Source organism: Anabas testudineus, chromosome 12 (genome assembly GCF_900324465.2).
Source record: "Anabas testudineus chromosome 12, fAnaTes1.2, whole genome shotgun sequence".
Taxonomy (NCBI): domain Eukaryota; kingdom Metazoa; phylum Chordata; class Actinopteri; order Anabantiformes; family Anabantidae; genus Anabas; species Anabas testudineus.
Window position 1 is genome coordinate 8,538,131 of NC_046621.1, and position 21,392 is coordinate 8,559,522.

Genomic DNA, 21,392 nt, shown 5'->3' on the forward strand with positions numbered 1-21,392 from the left:
TCATGTCATCAACAACAACATAATAGTGTTTCAAATACTTTGATGATTTTTAAAATCTCCATCAGACTGAAGCAGAGAGAACTCTGTTTCTTGTAGGACTACATGTCCTAGTAGATTATACTCTAGAGAACATATTTCTCACTTTAACCTGAGTTATTATTTGTGCTCTTGTGTGTTATTTGCTGCAGCCCTTCCAGAGCCTCGCTGCACCCCGTCCTCGCCTTCTCGTCCGGTCCACTCGCGATATCACGCCGCTCTCGGAGCTTGGTCTCGGCACGTGTGCTGTTTTTTTTTTAAAGTGTGGCTTTCAGCTGCCGAGGCGGAGGATGATGATGGCGGAGCTGGTTCAGGGACAGGCCTCGGTGGCTCAGCCTGGAGCGAAAGATGACTTCGCTGACACGATACGCCGGGTCCGACAGGTAAAAAGCTAATCGGCGGACAACAACGCGCGTCGCTCTCGGATTGCAGACCGCTGCATGTGGAGCCGGGCTGGGCTGGGCTTCGGTCTCGCCACCCCGGACCCTCCACCGCTGAACACTCCTCATGCAGCGAGCAAGCTAACACGAAGTAGCCGAGGCAGCATAACAGTTAGCCGAGTGGACATATTAGAGTTTACACGGAGCACATGAGGCGTTTGAGTGCTGTCAAAACTGTCCAGACGACCGCACAAGTCACGTCCAGCACCAGACGTCAAGCACATTTATCGGGTCGGAGTTTGTGCAACTTTGGTCAGTGAAGTCGACACACTGCAACCTGTTGTCAAGTCCCAGAAGTTGCTGCTAAGTTAGCCTAGCTTGCTAACTTACTAACACAAGTTTGATCCTCTGCAGCTTCACCCACGACGTGACTAAACTTGACATTTAGTTAGTTTGGACCCGAAGCCTGAACAACCAGCCCGTCCGACACGCTGTCGAAAAGTTAGCTTGCTAGTTTTGAAGTTGGCCTCAGTAAAACTGGTTGTTACCCCACAAATAGCGAGCTCACACAGCGACCACATGCAGCACTAGCGTTTAATTTCCATTATTAAACCTAACGTGAGGCTTGTGGGCAAAACTCAAAGCTCATCTCTCGCCTATGAACAGGTTAGCTGCTATAGCTTGTTAGCCTGCTAGCATGTGTGACACCGTGTGTCTCCAGAGTTGGAGCTAGGCCATGTAATGTAACGTCATCTGTTCAAATAAGCCCCCCTCCACTCCTCCTGTTGAGCTCACTCGGATTTTTCCATTGCTGTTTGGAAAGAAACATTCATAGAAATGCCACCTGTATTCGTTTTTAAGCCTCTTTAGCTGTTGTTTATTTGTGTCCGAGTGACTGTAGCAGAGGTCTCACTGTAGTTGGTGAAAAGTGGAGCTGTGTATTTACTGGAATACAAGATTAGGACACCACCAACTGCAGTTTATAGTGTGCAAATTGGACTTTAGTCATACACCTACTAGTTTAGCTTCCCTCAGTGTAGATAATACACACAGTATATTATGTCTGCATGTATTAATCATGATTTGCACAATTATTAAAAAATGCATAAGAGGAATAAGTGACATTTAAATGCACATAATCAGAAAGTTAAGTCTAAAGCAATTCTTTGACAGGAACATTTTGTCCCCCCTTTTTTTTTTTTCACACAGATGACATCGCTAGTTCTTGTCATTGTCCCATTAGTGTTTGTTTTTATCTGTGTTCACACCTTAGCCGTTTTCACATATGATCTTTGGACGACCCGTCTCTGCTTATGAGGAATGGCACTAGAGAAAGTATGCACTACCAGTTCTGTTGTTGTTGTTGTTGTTGTTGTGGGTTTCACACTTGGTTTATGGAAACCAGTTGGGCCAAGTCTTGCATTGGGTGTGCTCTGAAGTATAGCACTGCTGCAGCTGGTTAAAAAAATGTAATTGTATTACCTGTATTTGTGGAAAGGTGCCTTTGACACAGTTTGTGTAATTAAATGCCACTTTGGACTTTAATTAGCCAAAATAGCTCCACAGTACTGAGTTCCTCGCTCTTTTTATCTTTTGAGCCTTGAACTGTGTTTGTTAGGATGCCTTCTTTGGTAATGCTGTGTAGTTTTCATTAGCATTATTTTCTCATATCTTGCCTCCACTCCCCACATACAGGTGTGCACGGCTGCAGTAGCCAAAACATTGGTACTGATCTAATGCTCTGTGCTGGGTGCGTCAGCCTAACCTGATGTAGCAGTAACTCTTCAAGGCACATGATTGGTTCACACGCCGGTGTTGTCATTGTCATTGACTTTTTGAGTTGTCTGTTAAAAAGTGGATGAAGTGAGTTCTATCAAAGTTGTGTCGACTGTGTCTTAGAGTTTTATTGGGGGGGACTTATTTTAATATATATTGTTATCGCTCAGCCCTAAATATCACATTGTGTTCATATTAACTCTGATAAGCTGTTTATTTCTGCCACTGTTCTTGTTTTTCCGTCAAATTGTGGATATGTGTTCCATGAATTAACAAGAGTGGCACTACTGTATGTATTTTAGAAAAGATAAGTTGTCCTGTCATTTTGCATGGTATCATATGACATCCCTGTGACATATGATAACAAGGCAAGTGGTGAGAGATAGGAAGTAGAGACCTTATTCTAATGTTTCACTACTGTGTGGTGTTAGTTCCCAAAAATGCAGTTACAGCAGTCACCTGGTTTTGGGTAACATGGAAATGCTCCACATGCTGAAATTTCCCAATAATACAACTCATGTTAGCTGCTCTTATTTTTAATTGAGCAATTACCAGAGCAAAGCACACAACTGTCTAAAGGTCCATTAACTCACTAGTCTAATTCACCAGATGTTAACCTCTGCATTAGACTAATTATTGCTTTCTGCTCAGCTAGTGTTTTTAACTGCTAGTGTCTTGGTGACACTGGGACCTAAACATAACAATCAGTGTTAACGGTTAGTAAACCCATAAAACAAACAACACAGCAATGCTTGTAAAACATAAAAATAGTGGAGTCATTGACTCGCAGTCAGGTTTGGATAGTGCCACAGTGGCACGACTGTTCTCACATCCTAAATATAAACTATACATACTTCCATTCCTGTGTGACCACATGTCACAGCCAGCTTGAAATTTGGCAATTAAACATTAACAAACATTACTTTACTTTCTTTTAGGAGGTAGGTGTTACCAGATTTATCTGCAAAATAAATCACTAGGATAATGGGGTGATGGTTAAGATTTCTACCTGATTCAAACATTTGTGAACTGGGATTAGCAGCACTGAATTACTCCTGTAGCCAGGATTAATGTCAGTGATTAGTGCTGTAAAAATTACATGCATTCAATTTCACGTCTGTGTTTCTGCTGCAGGTTATACACACACACACACAGCGTTTTTGATTGTTTTGTTTGTTCTTTAACGTACCGTATTCACTCAGCAGAGGTTCCACTGTAGCATGGACAGGTAGTACCAGTTTGCCATGAATGTCACCAGACAGCATGACTGTAAACTTTAAACTCTCATTGGCCCACTGAGTAATGCGTATTTGCACCAGCAGATGTGTTAAAAAAATTATACGTGGCATGTCCATGTAGACAAGGATCTGCCAAAAGAAACTGGGTTTTTAGTAGGATGTTATCATTCACAAATCTAGTATGGAGATTTCATTCTGTATTGTGATTGTGTAGTTTATAAGAAGGAAGCAGAACAGCCCCATTGCAATTCCCATAAGATCTAAATGTGTAAATAGCTATATAATGTTAAAGTAGTTTTTGACAGCGCCACACTGTTTCCCACGGTGAAACACACAAACTATACAAAAACAGTGGAATCTCTTATTCTTCGTCCTCTTTTTCGTTGGCAAATAAAATGGAATGAATGATACTCTTGATAGTGACTGAGCCCAGTTATCCTTAGTAACACTCAGCCATTGAAGTCTTGTTAATCCCCCTCCTACTCACATACTGTATTATTGCCAAATTCATGATTTAGTTGTTGTCACATACAGATTTTTCCATGTTGTTTACACAATCAAATCAGTGTGAAATTGTTATTTAATCACAGCTTATGAATACCTCATGTTAACCAGCAGTTATTCTCAGGCTGCTGCACTGTGCCAATAAAATCATTATTTTACACTGTTGTCTAACAAAAATCATCTTATATCCACAATAATGACAACAGCTGTTTGGTTGTTTTGACATTTACCATGATTGATCACAGAGAAAGAAGTGACAGAAATGTCTTTACTACTACACAGCTCTACACTGGGAATCTGACATCATTTATTTAAGACGGCGTGTTTTTTCCATTATGTAGACCATTGTGGAAAAGTTGGTTTCTGGGTGAGGGAAACATTTTAATCTGGGTGGAGGACTGAAATGACAGATTCACTTTTAAATTTGATCATAGCGATACATTCAATGTGTATGCTGAGGTATGTTAAACCCTGCATACATTCCTCACCATACAACAGAACTCACAGGACAGAAGCAACACCTCCTTGACTTAATCACATTTGACATCATGGATGAAACAAGATAATTTATGTTTTGAACAAATATAGAATGCCGACATCAGTATCTTAAAAAATATGTCCAATCTGAATTTGTTGTAGACACATCTGATAAAACAGGCTAGTGTTTATGAAGGCACAACTCAGAAAGAAACATTTTCGTGAGGATTGAGAGTGTCATGTAAAACAGCAACCTCACACCTGCTTCCTTTTCTGTCTCCTTATTTCCATTGCACCCCCCTCACTGGTGGTTTCTGAAATAGATAATCATCCCTGAAGGTGATGGAAGACTCTAATTGCCGGCACTATATTTTCATATTGTGAAAAAATTCCAGTCAGGCACAGATGTCAATTTAGTGTAATTTTCTGAAATGCTATATTTTTGTTTGGAAGGAGAGGTGGTAGATTAACAGGGAGTGGAAAATGCTGTTGGCGTTCTGTGGCAGTGTAACCAAAGATTTAAATGTCCATCGCTGCAGAACATGAGCATTTACTTTAGGTCGGCAAGTGTCTGATTTTGAAAATAGACACAGATTGGCTTTTAGCTAAGCAGCGATGCAAATGAGTGCCTGTTTCTTGACTCTGTGCGCAGCAGCAGTTCATGTTCTGTCCCTGCTTAGCATGTACAGAAATGTCAGTGTGGTAGGCAAAAAAATTACAGGCAAGTGATTGTTCTAGGGTAATTTCCTGATCTGGAAAACTAAAAACATACTAAACTTTAAATACTTTACGTACAACATGACTAAAGGTGGTTACTAAATCTCAATACTTTTAGTACTGGAAGTAAAAACTGTCAAAATGACGAATCCTTCTTTTATTTAGTTACTTTTTGATTACGTAATTTTTATATATTATTTACTATAGGCAAAAGTCTTAAACAGCTTGTTTGACATTTAAGTTGTCGAAAAACCTGCTTTTATATAGTATACAGTGCTATATATAAAGAAAACTGACGTATTTGAGTGCATTATATCAATAGTTGTTTCTGATGTTTGACCCCTCATTTATGTAAATAGGGTGGCTGAAACATTAGAAACACCTTAATATAATGCACCCCAGTACAAATCCACCGTCCACTTCGAACCCAGTTATAAACATGTAGTAGAGTATCACCTTTCAGACAGTGAAAGCAGCTGACGGTGACTTTTAAAAATTCTTATGGTAAATGTGAGATTTGACCCTACATCTGCACATTCATATAGACACATACTCTTTCCATATCATATAGACACATACTCTTTCCATAAGCAGGATTGACAGTCCTCAGGCTTAAATAAAGGGGCTGGAAGTTTCTTTTGTTACTGCTTTAGGCAGCTGTCATACCCGTCATAGAACTACAACTAATCCACTTGCAAACAAAATTCAGTCAGTTGAGATATTCCCATGATGATCTGTGCTATTTGTCTGTGAAAGCTGAAAAGGTTACTCAAGTCAGGGAGAGTTGCACATGACGGATGTCTTCAAGGAAAGTGCGAGCATCACTATTGTCAACTTGAACTACAACACGGTGTTTCACGTTGTTGTCATATTATACAAAGTGCAGTTTTTAGCCACCATTGGAAAATATAGCTCCACACGACAGATGTCTTTGTCAAGTCCCAACTTCAGAAGCAAGAAGTGACTGTAGAAAGGAAGTGTGTTCAAAGAATATCTTCACTTACCCACTTTTCACTTGTGTCACATCTGTCCCACTGTGTCACCAGATGGCAGCCAAGATGGGAGGAGACCAGATGCCCAACATGAACAGCTCCCCTCCAGTCATAGACCCATCTCTTTATGGCTTTGGAGGCCAAAAGCGTTCACTAGACAATGGAGGTAAGCCTTCAGTATACACAAGTATAGTGCTTGACTGTGGCTGCAGGATGTTTATGTTCAGTTCACAAGTGCCCTGTCTGGTGCTTTTGCATTTTATCTGCATTACATGTATGTCAGTGACTTTTTTCAAAACGTCTAGGAATAGACGAGGTGTTTGTTTTAATCCCTTCATTATCCATACACTGACATGTTGCCACTTCACATGAAGTTTAAAACCAAGAAACTGGGTTTTGATTCTTTAGCTTTCATCTGTTTTAGACTCATCCTTACCAGTACTTAATCTCTTCTTGTGTACTGTATGAGTTAGAAATGTTGTAACTGGGTGTTTGTGCAACACAGAGGTCTGTAGAGGAAACGCAGTAATCTGTGAAGTGAAAGCCCATGGGTTTTTCATGTTTCCGTGAAATCTTAAGTATCTGACACTGCCTTGTGTGGTCTAAGTGTTATCCTCTCTATACCCCACACACAAAAAAGATTTGATCCATTTCACATCCATGAAGTGGAAATATGAATCATTTATCTACTATTGTATGATAGTTCAGCTCTCAATGCATGGATAGATTAACTTTATGCAATTCTGCTTCATCTTTGTTGGATGAACTGTGGTTTGCAACCATTTGTATTCAGTTTCAAATCAGTTAAGGTGGCAATATGGGGGAAGTCTTGGTACATATATAGTAGGGCTGAAACTACTAATATGTCCAATTAATGTAAATTTATAATAAAAAAATAGTTTACAACAATATTAATCTTTACGTTCAGTGCTTATTTTTATTACTATTTATATTATTCCTAAAACAAAATGAAATAAATGTATCATTAAAATAATCGTTAGTTGCAGCACTGCAGCTCTCAGGATTTACTTTTGAACTGTGTAAATGTAAAAATACACTCATTGGGCTTTCACGCTTTGTCTTGAAGTCCTGTCCATCTATGAATTCAGTACACCTCCTTTTTTATATTCATAGCTCTTCCATTCTCAAGCGTTAACCCCAGTGCATTTCCAGAAGAAGTGAAATTAGTGCAAACAACCAGAAAATTGATTGAACCTGCTAGATATCAACTCAGGTGTTCACGTTCAGGGCAGCACATTCTCCACTGACCCTGCAGGACCCTTGCTTGGTGCTACCTGTCAAAATTCAATTCAGGACCAGCAGCCACTGACCCGGCTGCTGCCTCTCTATTTATGAGCAGCTCTGATTGAAACACTCACTCATACACTCGCAGGCCTGATTTCCATGCTGGTGAAAGCCCCCCACTGTGGGTCAGACAAGAACATGAAGGATTGGCAGGACCATATCCATCTGCTCCTGTCCCCTCTGGCCCGACTCATTCCTTTCTCATTTTGCTGCTTTGTCTGCTTTCACTTCAGCAGATATTTCAAATGTGTGTGTTTTATCTATGATCTCGGATTATTTTCCTGTGTTCATTTGTTTTCTTTTACCTCATTTTTCTCAGTTGGGAACCACCTTGGTGCAATGGTACATCAAAGGTGAGCAGAACACTCATTTTAGTTTAAATCACCTCAGATGTCCAAGCATTTAACCTGTGTTTGTGTTCTCTATAAATATATATCACCACATTACAGCTGCAATCAAGTTATTTTATTTTATGATTCTTTTTTTTTTCTTTTTCATAGTTTGACATTTTAACAATGTTAAATGTAGTGTTTTTTTGTTTCTCAGATCTGAATATTTATAAGTTTTCTGTGGTAGTCATCTGAATATGTCTGACTTTCAGATGTTAGTTGGGGGAAATAAAGAATTTGATTAAGTCATGACAGGACATCTTAAATCTAATAATTAGTTGCAGTTCTAGTTACTTTAACTTTATTTTTGGGTGCACACATTGTGCATACAAAGAAAAGAAAATGGAGTGTAGTTTTAATATATATATTTTTTATTCATTACATCCTTATCTCTCCCAGGGCTTTCACAACAGAAGACTTCAAAGTGCCTGATAAGATGGTGGGCTTCAGTAAGTAGGCCCTGAGGCCATTATTATCCGAACTAATGTTTAATATGGAATTAGCTATATTGATGTTGGCAGTATTGATGTTCTACTCAGTTTTTGGGTCACTGCTTCGAGACCAGTCCAAATTCAAAAAGACTCAATTGTTTTTCTTTCTCCTCCCCACAGTCATTGGAAAAGGAGGAGAGCAGATCTCAAGAATTCAGCTGGAATCGGGCTGTAAGATCCAGATTGCTTCAGGTAAGCTCTGCCTAAACACATTATCTAAGCCCAACTATTTCTGCTGTTGGTTGGAACTGAGAGGCATTAGCTAATGAGCGATTAGTCCGTCCTAAGCTGTATGTCTTTATCTGTTGGTGCACAACACAACACAAACACATGCTGTAACCTATATGACAAACTTGTGGCCCATTGGCTGATAGTATTATGAGCTTGTATTGTCTCATTTTGACAGTGTTGGTGTTGTTAACAGTGTTTTAGTTAAGAGGCATTTTACTTTTGAATTGAAATGATATTCTTAACAAAGTCTTCTTTTGAGTAGTGTTTTTGTATTTACCATTTACTTTGAAGAGTCTTTATATTAGTATGACATATGTACAGATTTCCAATCTGTACATATGTCAAAGTCCATGAGGGTAATTTGTAAGTTTTGGCTATATAAATACAATTTACTTACCGTATACAATTAAACGCTTATCGTTGTGTATTTGAGTTGCAGTTTGTAAAATGATCTGTTTTTGTTACAGATAGTGGAGGCATGTTGGACAGACCCTGTACGCTGACTGGGAGCCCAGAGAACATTGAGTAAGTCAACTTTTTTCTTTAACAATATTTTTATTTTGGAATTTAACAAAACATATCCACTCATTAGTGACCCGGATCTCTGCAAAGACAATGTAGTTAATTCTGAAGTTATAGATCACTAAAGGCTAATCATCAATTCTAAAACCAATGGTCATCACTTTGGTGAGAGTGGTAAAATTATCCTCCTCCAACTGGGAGACTGGAGTTCAAATCCTGTCTGTGGCCTACTTCCAGTAGACCTCCTTACACTTACCCTGCCTACCTTTGGATAAAATCAAATGACTAAATATAAATGTAATGCAATTTTAAAAATGCATGTTAAACACATCTGATGTGTGAAATTGTCTCTATCCAACATCGACTTTGACAGAGTTACTGAAACTGCAGAACAGCATTAGTAAAGAGTGCACAAACCCAGATGTCTTTTCTCCTCTCATCAGGATCAGTCACCTGTGTATTTAAAAAAATTTTAATTGTATTTTTCAGAATCTGACAAAGAAAAATGATTCAGAAATGTTTTTGTGTAAGATCTGTAACTGTGGTGACAATGTTTCTTGGTCTCTCATCCACCCCCACAGGCAGGCCAAGAGGCTGCTGAGTGAGATTGTGGAGCAGTGTCGGTATGGTCCAGGTTTTCACAATGACCTGGATGGCAATAGTTCAATCCAACAGATTCTTATCCCTGCAAACAAAGTCGGCTTGGTCATCGGCAAGGGAGGAGAAACCATCAAACAACTGCAGGTCTGGTAGCGGGCCACACTGAACTTTTAGCTTTCGATGTTTTCACTTTTAATGCTTCTATTTTTCTTGTCTGCTTCATTTTAGACATGCAGACTCCACTAAACACAGGTCCACAACATCTCATATCTGCTGAGAAAACATAAACTTCATACAGGTGTAATCAGGCCCAGTAGAACCCAGTTATTTAAACACAGGGAAAATAAATTGAAAGTGATGCTTCTGTCCTTAATTATACTATACTTTTTAGTACAATGTATTACTGTTCAACGTGCTGGAATATGCATAGAACACTACACACTAAAGTGCAAGTGACTCACCAAAACCATGATAATAGTTCTATTATTAATTGGCCTCTCCAACAGATTGGTTTGAAACATAAGGTTACATTATATTCCTAATCAATGTTTGTGTTGTATGTGTTTTTTTTTTTTTTTTTGTCCTTCAATCCACTCACACAAAGTGTGCCTCAAATACCCACCAGTCCCTAATGTTTTTTTCACATTGTAGATCAAATCCCCTTTTCTGTAGGAATCAAAGGCCTTAAGGCAATGTTTTAGGGGTTTTGTTAGTTTTAATAGATTTTTGTTGTAGCTTTTTTCGCTTTTATCACTCATACAAACTGTCATGAAACGTTTCAATCATGACTGACTGCTTTACTCTGAATTCTTGAACATTGACATTTTATATATTTACTTTAAATATCTTTTCTCATCTTGCATGAGTTTTCATTTTCCGGTGTAGTATAAAACAAATCCTTTACTTGGAAAGATGTGGCACAATTTCCACCATTCACAGTCAGTAGCCTTTTGGGCCACAGGCAATGTTTTGGTGGTTGTTTCAGCTTCTGTGTGATTGTACCCTTGCAGGAGAGAACAGGAGTGCAGATGATAATGATTCAGGATGACCCTATGCCCACTGGAGCAGACAAGCCCCTGAGAATCACTGGGGATCCCCACAAAGTGCAGGTTGGTCTCAGAAGAGCTCAGTGTGCGCCACTGTCTTTCCAGTTTACACTCAATTTTACACATTTTATCCCTCTAGTCTTCTGCTCAGACATTGAAAACCTCTTTGTTTTTACGGAGACTTGCAGCTGGGCTTTGACTTTTCTTTACAGCTACCATTATTTGTTAAATTGTTGTTGTTGTTTTAAGAATTTGGTGTGTTCTTCAATCTTCTGTGCAGCAAGCTCGTGAACTTGTGGTGAAGCTTATTCGGGACAAGGACCAAGGAGACTTCAGGGTTGGCAGGACAGATTTTGGATCAAAAATGGGAGGGAACAGTCTGGATGTATGTCTTTTTTTTTTTTTTTTTTTTTTCATAATCCTGGACAACCAAGTTCATGCTGATTTTAATTATTTACCATTAAACATTTTTATCAGTGCTGTAATATTCAATCTGTTCTCTTTGTCCAGGTGGCTGTGCCCCGATTTGCTGTCGGCATCATCATTGGTAGGAACGGAGAGATGATCAAGAGGATTCAGAATGATGCTGGGGTCCGGATCCAGTTTAAGCAAGGTAAGAAGATAATGGCAAAGCTGAAAAGTGCTTCATCAATTGTAACCGCACATCTTATGCTAAGGAAAATGCCACATGGGGGGCCCCTGTTATAGGTCGGAATTTTATTTTATTTTTTTCCTTCTTTCATGTTTCTGATGCTACAAACTTAGATGTTATGTGTTTGTTGGTTTGGGAAAAGAAACTTGGTTTCCACTTTCCACACTCTTAATCATCTGTCTTCTCATGGTTGGATTCGGACTTCTTGGTGGCTCTAATGCAGAATCACCGAGCTCCTGCTAAACTTTACAATCATCTGCATATGTGGACAAAGCCGTGTTTCATCCAGACATTGTTCTTTCCTCTTTCTTATTTAATATTTCACTCATGTTGTTCAACTCAAACCTACACAACTGTTCTCATTCATAAATGTTTGTGATCCCAGGGCCATTAAAGACCTTTTCTGTTCTCTTTTACTTGTCCAGATGATGGAGTCAGTCCTGACCGAGTTGCTCAAGTGATGGGCCAGCCCGACCACTGCCACCATGCAGTCCACCTCATCAATGAACTGGTTCAGACAGCTCAGGTATTTTGTCAGTGTTGGTAATAAAATGCACTGTCCCATGAACCCTAGTAATAACATTTAGCTTATTCATCAGTTGATAAAATGAAAACACATTTTTAAATATCTTTCACTGGTATTGCTTAGGCTCATTAAGACAAAGTTGACAATGGTTTTAAAAAATAAACCATAGACTTGGTTTTCTTGAATTAACATTTGTCAGAAGCTAATTATCTCTTGCTGCCTCTGGTAGCATTTAAATAACAATAGCTCAATGGACCTATGTGTGACCAGTGGCAACCTAAACATTTATTCATCTTTCTATTATTGACTTTAAATTCTCTACCTCTAGGAGCGGGATGGATTTGGGGGTGTGATGGGACGCCGAGGGAGAGGTGATTGTAATGCAGGAGGACTGCAGGAAGTGACATATGCCGTACCTGCTGATAAGTGTGGCCTAGTGATTGGCAAAGGTAAATGATGTTTGGTGTATTTATTAATGTTTCTGTTACATTTGGAGTTGACTTAACCCCTTGATGCTAATGTTGGCAGCTCCGAGTTTGTTTGTTTTTTTGTTTTTTTTAAGTTTAGCCTGGAAGTAGAACGGTACTTTGTTGAATTAGTTTCTTGCTGTGAGGTCTCTTGTGCATCTTGCATTTTCTGGCACAACTTGCGTTCTTAGAGAAATAATACACAGTTAAACCAATAAGAGCAGCACTTCATATTGGTTCAACTCGGTGTGTCCAACTCACCAGATTGCCTTTTTCCTTTTCTAACTGAACGTTGTCTGGTGTTCTGCCACTGCGTGAAACTGATGAGAAGAGGAGGCGAGTGACCACCCTCCTATTCTCCCTCCAGGGCTCATGTATACAGCACAAGTGGCATTCATTGGTCTCACTAAGGGCTTAATGACGGGGATAATGCGTGTAATGTGACATTAATTGTTAAAGGTGCATAATAACAGCCCTCAATCATGTGGAAGGCTGCCTGGCATCTAATGAGCGTCTTTCAACCCAATAGAGTGCAGCGAGGGAATGAATAGGGGGAATTAGCTTATTGGCTATTCATGCCCACTCTATTGCCAGCTATTTAAAAGTCATTGACCATTGCATTGGAAGGAGGTGTGTGTGTAGGGGGAATGTGTGCATGCATCTTGTCTTGGTGTGTGTGTGTGTGTGTGTGTGTGTGTGTGTGTGTAGTGGTGGGTGGGGTCAAAGGGGGCCTCTTTACCTAAGATAAAAACATAGCAATAGAAATGTCAAGTGGCTTTTGTGCATGTAGTGGGGCGAGGGAAACAAATAAACCTGGGCGTTGCGTCCCCCTCTCTCAGCATTAGCATATGAAGTGGGCCAATATGGTGGAGATGGCGGTGGGTCTGGGTGCTGTCAGCCATCCCTTAAAGGGTGCAGTGATTAATATCTTTACGATGCCATATGCAGCCCATTGCCCCACTCTTTTGACCCCCTGTACACACACACATTCACTCACGCTGCTTGATGAATCAAGCCACCCACCAACCTGCTGAGGCTTTATCACAGCTTTGAATTCAGTGCTAGAGTCATAACAAGCATCCTGCAGCTTAACTTCATGATTTCTGACCTAAAAAAAAACAACACTAACGCTCAAAGTTCAGTTATTTGGTTTTCTTGTTGCTGTTAAGTATATCTCACAGTCTCTCAGCAAATGGCATTTGTTACTGCTTCTAAGGTCAAAAATAAACTCTTGCACCTTATACTTTCTTATTCTATGACAATTCTGCTGCTCAGCTTTTGGTTCCACATGATTTCTCGGAATTAAATTGCTCAAATTTTACTTTAATATCAAAGTATTGCCAAGATAAAAGCAGATTGGTATGACAAATGTCCTGTAACTTAAACAAAAAGGACATTTTGTCTTTTCTCTATAGACCATCTATAAGTGGAATAATGTTATAGTTATGGGATTGTTTTACATGATCATGTTATCAAATGAATGGTAGAAACAAAAATTAAGTTTAAAGTTTTAAGTATCAAAATAAGTGCAATTGCACTAAGTGACTTTGTATTTATTTATTTCAGGTATATTTTTATATTGTAGCTTTCACTTTGATATCATACAATTTTGATAACATTATCTTTTAATATACTAATGGCCTTTGTGTTTTCAGTTATTCAAGTGGTTTGGTGTGTGAAATAGTAGTTTACTGTGTAGTTCTCTGTAAATGGGCATCAGCAATAGTGCACATAGTAAAAATACATATGAGAAATATATACAATCGACAAAATCCAACCAAATCTAGACTATTTGAAAAACTGCTGTATGATAGAAAGTTTAAAAACAGTGAAAGAAAAGAAATGTATGAAATTCCTTCAGGGGAAACTTCTTTTTTTTTTTCGGCCTTCCAATTATATTGATATCTCTTAATAACTTAATCATTGATTTTTAACTGTGTTGTCCAGCCTTAGTTTCATGTGAAGCAGATGTTGCATTAGTCATTTCTGTGCTACACATTCAGATAATGCCATTTTCCCTTGAGGTAAAGAGTTTTTCCCCACCAGCAGCTAACAAGTCCATTGACTTTGCCCTGAATGCCGTCACCAGTTGCACTTTTGTATCCCCTCCTTTTCTCCAGCTCACTAAACCAGTCTCATTAATAAAGCCTGTATTATCTGTCCTCACTACAGCCCAGTCCATGAAATGAATAGTCAGGGTCTTCATTGCTCTCTGCTGTCTGACTAGAAGAGCTCATAATGGCTTCATTAAGGCAGAAGTTTCATTTGGTTGACAATGGGTTAATGGCCCATGTGCAGTCTGTTGGCCACAAGGAATAGGCTACGGGAGGAGGAGAGGTTTTTGATGAGCGTTTTCATTCGCAGGTCAGTCAGGGTCATCCGAGTGTCAGCCACAAGTGAACAAATGTGTAATTGATGTTGGGACAGCCCCGGTGTCCCCCAGGGGAGCACCCTCAGCCTTTTTCGTTCGGATGGGCATTGTGGCGGGAGGGGGGCGGCTGTATGCCCCCCCATTCACTCCCTCCTCTCATCACAGAAGACAACACAGAGTCGAGAATGAAAAGGGTAAAAGAGACAAACGATATCCCAGAAGGAGGATACGCTTCAATTTTGTCCCTTTTCTCCTGCCAGCTATGTTTCATTTCTCCCTGCTGGTGTAATTGCTCTCCCCACACGTCGGGAAGCTGGCATCTGATGCGGAGAAGGGGGTGGTGTGCAGGAGATGTCTCCTTTTGTTTCCCGATTTGCATGGATGTTACCACAGAATGGTAGATAAGTGGTGAGACACATGCCCGAGTCTTCGTAAGGTAGAACTATCCCATTGGTTTTCTGGTGGAGAGTCTATTGATGTTCATGTTGTACAGAGATGGGAAGGATTCCCATGTAAAAGACTGTTCTATGATAACAGAATTGACAAAGTTAGGATTAAAAACATTTCACATTTGTTAAATTCTCTGGCACCAAGTGTGATATAGTCACTGTTGCAGTCAGTCTCCCAGTCCCATTTATGAACTGAATGTTGAAGTTAATGATCCAACTCATGACTCTAAAAGGTGTGAACGGCTTAAGGGTACAAACACAACACTGACATAAGCTAACTTTTTAGGGTGATAGAGTGGGGAAAGAAAACAACACGAGTGGTGTGAACCTGAACGGTAAAGTTGTCTGGGGGAAAAATGAGAAACTCCCTGTAATACTGGGAGGCCTGCAGATGAGTGATAAGGTTTTGTAGACACATCACTTCAAAAAAGCTCTTGTCTCACACTTGTTATCTGAAAATCAATTATAATCACTTTAAGGACTAACTCACAACCTAATGTGTTGGGCCACATACAGAGACATTAAACTGTTATTACTTGATGCTTTTCCAGGTGGAGAAACCATCAAGAACATCAAAGAGCAGTCCCGTGCCCATGTGGAGCTGCAGAGAAACCCTCCACCCAACACAGATCCCAACGTGCGCATCTTCTCCATCCGAGGCACTCCTCAGCAGTTGGAGAAGGCCCGCCAGCTGATCGATGAGAGAATTGGGGTAGGTGGTCTGGCTTCAGCCCCCCCCCAGAATTACCATTGTCTGGGCTAATATTCATGAGTGCACATGTCAATGCAGAGAGCTGCTGTGGTGAGGTAGCTTGCTGTGGTCCTGGTGGCCGGCAGGATGTCACCAGAGGTTAAACATGAAGAATCCATCAAATGGACTTAATGGAGTGCATCAGCAGCTAGCCCTGCCCTCTGACCTTGCCTGTTGGTTCCCTTTAAACACAAGTGTGGTCTCTCACTCTCTCTTCCTTTTCTCTGCTCCAGGGCCCAGGAATGGGGGGCAACAGCAGCTTTGGTATGAATCCCTACAACCAAGGACCAGCCACTCCTCCTCAACAGTAAGAATCAGTTTCTCTCCTCACCACGTCATGTTTGGTTTCATTTTTTTATTTTCACATTGAATTATTTTCTTTTCCTCTTCCCACTGAAGTGGACCTCAGACGTTCATGACTGGAGGATGGGGTACTACCTTTCAGATATGGCAGCCTCAAGGCCAGCAGGACCACAGTAAGTCAGTCTACTGAGACTAGGTTTTCTAGACTGAATGATCTATGAGCTGCATGACGGGATTGAGGTATTAAAATAAAATGTAAATTCAGATATCTCACCAGGTTGTAGTCCGTTCCTAACTTAATGAAAGCAAAAAAATTCATGAACAGTTTTTGTCTGAAGTCATTTCATTATCCTTAAATTGTACCCAGAGCACCAGTCACTCTGTGTTTAAAGTCTTGCCCTGCCTGGGATGAGACCGTTGCATTCCCTGTGGCTAACCACGTCTTTCCTGTATGGACAGATTTGAAATCTGCTGTCGATGGAAATCATTAGGAAGCAGAATTGCATATGAGTAGAAGGTGAAAAAAGAAAAGCTTAGCTCGCTTTCAGTAACTTTGGTGTTATCTGTGTCTGGTTACAGGTCACAATGGATCCCAGACGGGCCAGATGGACTGGGAGCAGTATTATAAAAAGCTAGGCAAGTGTCATTCAGAGAGAAAATAATATTTTAACCAGTTGAAGACCTGTTTTACTGTCCTACCTAGTTTAAATTTAATTCTCCTTTGTTTATGTCATAACATTTCCTCTGGTTGATTACAGGTCAGCAGAACCAAGCTCAGAGTACTGGTCCTGAATATAACAAAGTCTGGGGTGCGTGTTATAACAACACTGACAGATTACAGGTTGGACACTATGACACCTTTATTGCTGCTTTACATTTCCCTTACTGTCTTTTTTTCTGTTCCTCCCTCCTCTTCAGGCCAGAACGCCAGTCTTGCATCTCAGCAGACCTCTAATCCTGACTACAGCGCCTGGGTTGACTTCTACAGACAGCCAATGGCCTACTTCAACCAGGGCGCACAGCAGACACAAGCCCCAGGCCTTCAGGTGAGAACCAGCACTGCCTCAACATCTGTCTCACAGATGTGTTAACAGATTTTTCTTATTGTCGACAAATAGCATGAAAATCAGCATTCACTAACATACAGTGTTTTGTTATTTAGTATAGCCTCATTAATAAAATTAGGGGACGAAGAACATCTCAACAGAACATTTTGAACCAATACTGTTGAACTGTATTAGTTTAGTGTATTGAAACTACCAGGTCCCCTGAAGGTGAATGTATATATAGGTCACAGCTACTTGGTAAGACTCGGGTATTGTCCTAAGACGAATCCACCTCTTAACTACTTTGATCATCAGGTAACCATGCTGAGTCAATGTTCCGGCAAAAATTACAAAGACCTGTTTATTCCACTGTCTCACGTGACGATTTGCAGCTTTTCTTTATTTTTAAGTCGAGTATCTTTGGGTTCTGTTTGGACAGACCTTCAAAAGATCAGTCAATAATGAAAATAATAGTTATTTGTTACCCAAAACAAAGTCTCATTTAGTGTCTATTGGCATACAGTCTTAAATACATACTGTAAACATGCACAAAACAATAGCTGCAGTTCATCATAACATTTCACTCAGTGCAGTGGTGTGTTTTGGTACAACAGTGAACGTCAATGGCCCAGTGTTGGTCTTCTCATGGGATTTGTTGACAAGAAGAAACTAAAATATTATTTGACTTTGCCTTTAAACTGTAAATAAATGTAATTTTTATTTGTGTGTGTGTGTGTGTGTGTGTGTATATATATATATATATATATTCTGGAATTAACTGCGATTCGAAGCAATTAACAAATCGCTTTCATTCACAGGATCATTAGAGGAGATGTCCAGGTTAAAGACTTGAATTACTGAGACGATGAGAACAACCCTCTCTGAACAGAGGGGGTTCTAGATTTACAACGCCTTGAAGACTTTTTTCTTAGTGAGAAACACTAGCTGTAGAATGACTTCTATGATAAATAATATTTCTAAAATCAGGAACATTTATTTGTTACTAAATGCTTATGTACACTGTTATTTTGGATAGACAGTATCTGGGATCCCTTTTTGGACTTGAGAGAGCTGTTTTGTTTTTTCTATTTTTTCCTGTCTTTGACTCAGATTGTACCGCCAAAATGAACCCAAGAGTTGTAACATTTCAAAAGGCAATATGATCTATTTTTTTCTAGTTATGTTGAAATGAAACTATGATTATAAGCTTAGCAGTCTTGAATACCGTTTCTCATATGTCATAAGATGTTTAAAGAGTGTGTGTTAAAATGTTTTCCTTTTACATAATTCAGTGAAATTAAACTGTGATGTTTTGTTACAGGAAATGTATTTTTGTTACAAGGTTTAAAAAACAAAAAACAAAAAAAAGGATTAATGTCAACCAGTGGCAATAGTTCTAATTTAATTCCTGTTGTGCATTGTATGCTGTTTTTCATTGTCATTTTATTGTATTCTGGTTTAAAACAAAAAAAAGGTGCAATATCTTATTTCACTTTTGAAACAAAGATGGGTTCTCAAATATTTTGACAGACTTTTAACTTGTAGTTTTAAGATGTTTTTTTTTTTTTCTCTTTCTTTTTTTCCAAATGAAAATGTCATGGATAATTTATTACAATGATCTGATATGATAGGATTTAGGGGGATGTTGCAAATAGCTGTTTTGCCTTTGCTACCTTGTAAAACTATGTATATACGCGCATATATTTGACTGTTAATTTAAAATATATATTTCATATATATAGATAAACTTATATAAATTTTCCTCCTGTGATCAGTGTTACAGGAAAATTGTCCCTCTTTTTCTGTTTCTGTTTTCATACTGAAATTGTTGTGAATGTGCGATTTTTGAAATTTGATGTTGCATCTTGTTATGAAGAAAACGAAGTGGTAGATTTTTTTGTGTATGTTCTGTACCTGAACTATTCAAGACTGCTAAGCCTCTGTACTTCTACCTGTGTAAGAATTAATGTAGTATTTTTATGTTTTAAGTATTTTGATCAAAAACTGTCTTATTTGGTACCTCCCAGTTCACCAACACCCCACTGAGCCCTCGCTGTGGACTCAGTGGGGTATTGGACTCAGTCCAATGCTAATAACTTTTTAATTAATTTTTTATTTCTTTGTGTGAGCTAATATAAATGATGCATCATTATGGATGATTCTGGTATTCATGTCATTTCTTAATGAAAAGGGATATAATTTCAAAATGTCTAATTATGGTGTTTGTTTTTTTCCTTATGTGTACAGTTAACCATGTATTAAAAACATCCAGACTACCTTTATTGTGTACTGTTAAGCTGATTTTCTGTTTGGTGAATATTATAAGCTTTTGGATGTCTTCTGTTGTATTATGATAACAAGTGTTGAATATTCTGAGTTTCACGTTGGAAACTTTCTGAAAGCTCTATTGTGTACATACTAACCGATGATACGTAGAGGATATATAGGCCAACTGTGTGTTTTCATGTTTTATGAACAGAAAATATATATTTTCTATAGTCATTGACAGTTCTCAAATTCAAATAAATTTTCCGCAAGTCTCTCTTGTGGTCGAGTTATGCTATGATTTTGAAGTTTTTAATGTTAACTGCATCACTTGATTGCTGCTCCATTCTCCTGTTAATCATAGTAAAACACTTTCGAGAAAAGGACTGTTTCACATCACTACATCACTGCTCCCCACACACACACACACACACCCACACCCCCGACCAGCAGCAGCATCTCTTCCCTCCTGTCCAGTGAGATGTTCCTCTCCACCCCCTCCAGAGCCCCTCCAGCTTTCACTGCACATCCCTGCGCTCAGCGGGGAGCCTCCTGCAATAGTGGACCCTGCATTGATGCAGTGCAGCTGTTTTCAAATCCAGGCCTTGATTTTGATCCTCTTCCTTTTAGATGCAACGTCCCCCAAGGACACTTCTGACCTGGTGGTCGTTTATGGCCGTCTAATAATTTAGTTGTCCCAACATCGTTTGCAGACTGAGGTTCAGATGGATGATGGTTGTTACTATTCATCAACATTCATGGGCAACTTTCCTCCTTCATGCTGCAGCATCTGAATCCTCACTCTAAAAGGTACTCACAGTAGGATACAGTGTCCTCAGGGTTGTATTTAACGGACAGCAGCAAAATACTTTGGTTGAGATCTAAGCACTGAGGCTCCTGTGGGATTTGTATGTGTCTGTGATTCTGAGTTATAACAATCACACTAATCAGTCAGTGTGTTAAAACAGACTTTAAAATTGCTACAGAGGAATGATATTTTATTTAATTAGTGAAATAAATGTTAAAAATGAGATTATTTTAAATTAACTTAAAACAGATTATTTAGGTGTGCTATGATTTTGATAGACATGATGCGTTGTTGTAGATTCAACTAACAAAAACTGGACCAACTAACTGAACCTCCTGAAAGTGTTTAATTAAAAATCAGTGTAATGATTAATAAAATAGTTAATTTAATTTTACTGTTAACAATTACATCTCTGCATACTTTTACTTGTACGTGTAGGCACAGTGTACACAGTTCAAACTGTGGCATTGCTATACTTTTACTTAAGTAAACAGTCTAAGTACTTCTACTACCACTACAATAGTTCACTGGCTTCACGACAATGAATGGATATTGATCTGTTTAACTGTTTGTACATGTATGATAATTAAGTAGTTCTGTTCAGATATTTTACTTAACTAAAAGTAGCAACAGTTACATGTCCGGCATCAATAATATTCCTGTCTTACTTAAGCAGAATTGTATATATTAAGTACCTAAACTAAACAAAATATATAATATATAATAATATACATTGTATGTGTGTAAGCAGTACTTTAATGTTGCAGCTGTTACTGCATACTCTGACCTATAATATTACATCACAAATTATTAGTATTAATTGTAATATGTATTAAATAACTAAAGTTATTATGTGCAACGATGTCTCCAAACTGAAGAAGTCAAATGGAAGAATTCAAGTAAAGGTTGTTGTGCTTTTGCATTTAATTAGGTCATAATGTCATTTCCTTACTGGTCAAGGAATCTGACCATAAATCATGTTCATGCTTTAATATTTTAGTCATCAAACACTTTTCATGCGTAAATGAAGATAGACACGCACCTCCACTT

At 38.9% G+C, this 21,392-nt stretch overlaps 1 protein-coding gene across 1 annotated transcript; it reads left to right on the top strand.

The window, feature by feature from the left end:
* The first annotated feature begins 267 nt into the window (after positions 1-267).
* fubp3 (far upstream element (FUSE) binding protein 3) lies at positions 268-19,549 on the top strand. Its single transcript, XM_026355473.1, has 19 exons — positions 268-419; positions 6,175-6,286; positions 7,745-7,778; positions 8,214-8,263; positions 8,426-8,497; positions 9,004-9,061; positions 9,640-9,802; positions 10,669-10,767; positions 10,985-11,089; positions 11,215-11,317; positions 11,782-11,882; positions 12,211-12,331; positions 15,721-15,881; positions 16,154-16,227; positions 16,320-16,396; positions 16,803-16,859; positions 16,982-17,032; positions 17,142-17,269; positions 18,088-19,549. Exons 1-19 carry the CDS (start codon positions 327-329, stop codon positions 18,094-18,096), a joined length of 1,668 nt encoding a protein of 555 aa, XP_026211258.1. The 5' UTR covers positions 268-326; the 3' UTR covers positions 18,097-19,549.
* Positions 19,550-21,392: the final 1,843 nt, after the last annotated feature.

Coding starts and splice junctions, on each gene's coding strand:
- fubp3 (XM_026355473.1), top strand. CDS start 327: ATGATGATGGCGGAGCTGGTTCAGGGACAGGCCTCGGTGGCTCAGCCT. Junction 10,768..10,984: donor GGGATCCCCACAAAGTGCAG/GTTGGTCTCAGA, acceptor TCTTCTGTGCAG/CAAGCTCGTGAACTTGTGGT. Junction 15,882..16,153: donor TGATCGATGAGAGAATTGGG/GTAGGTGGTCTG, acceptor TCTCTGCTCCAG/GGCCCAGGAATGGGGGGCAA.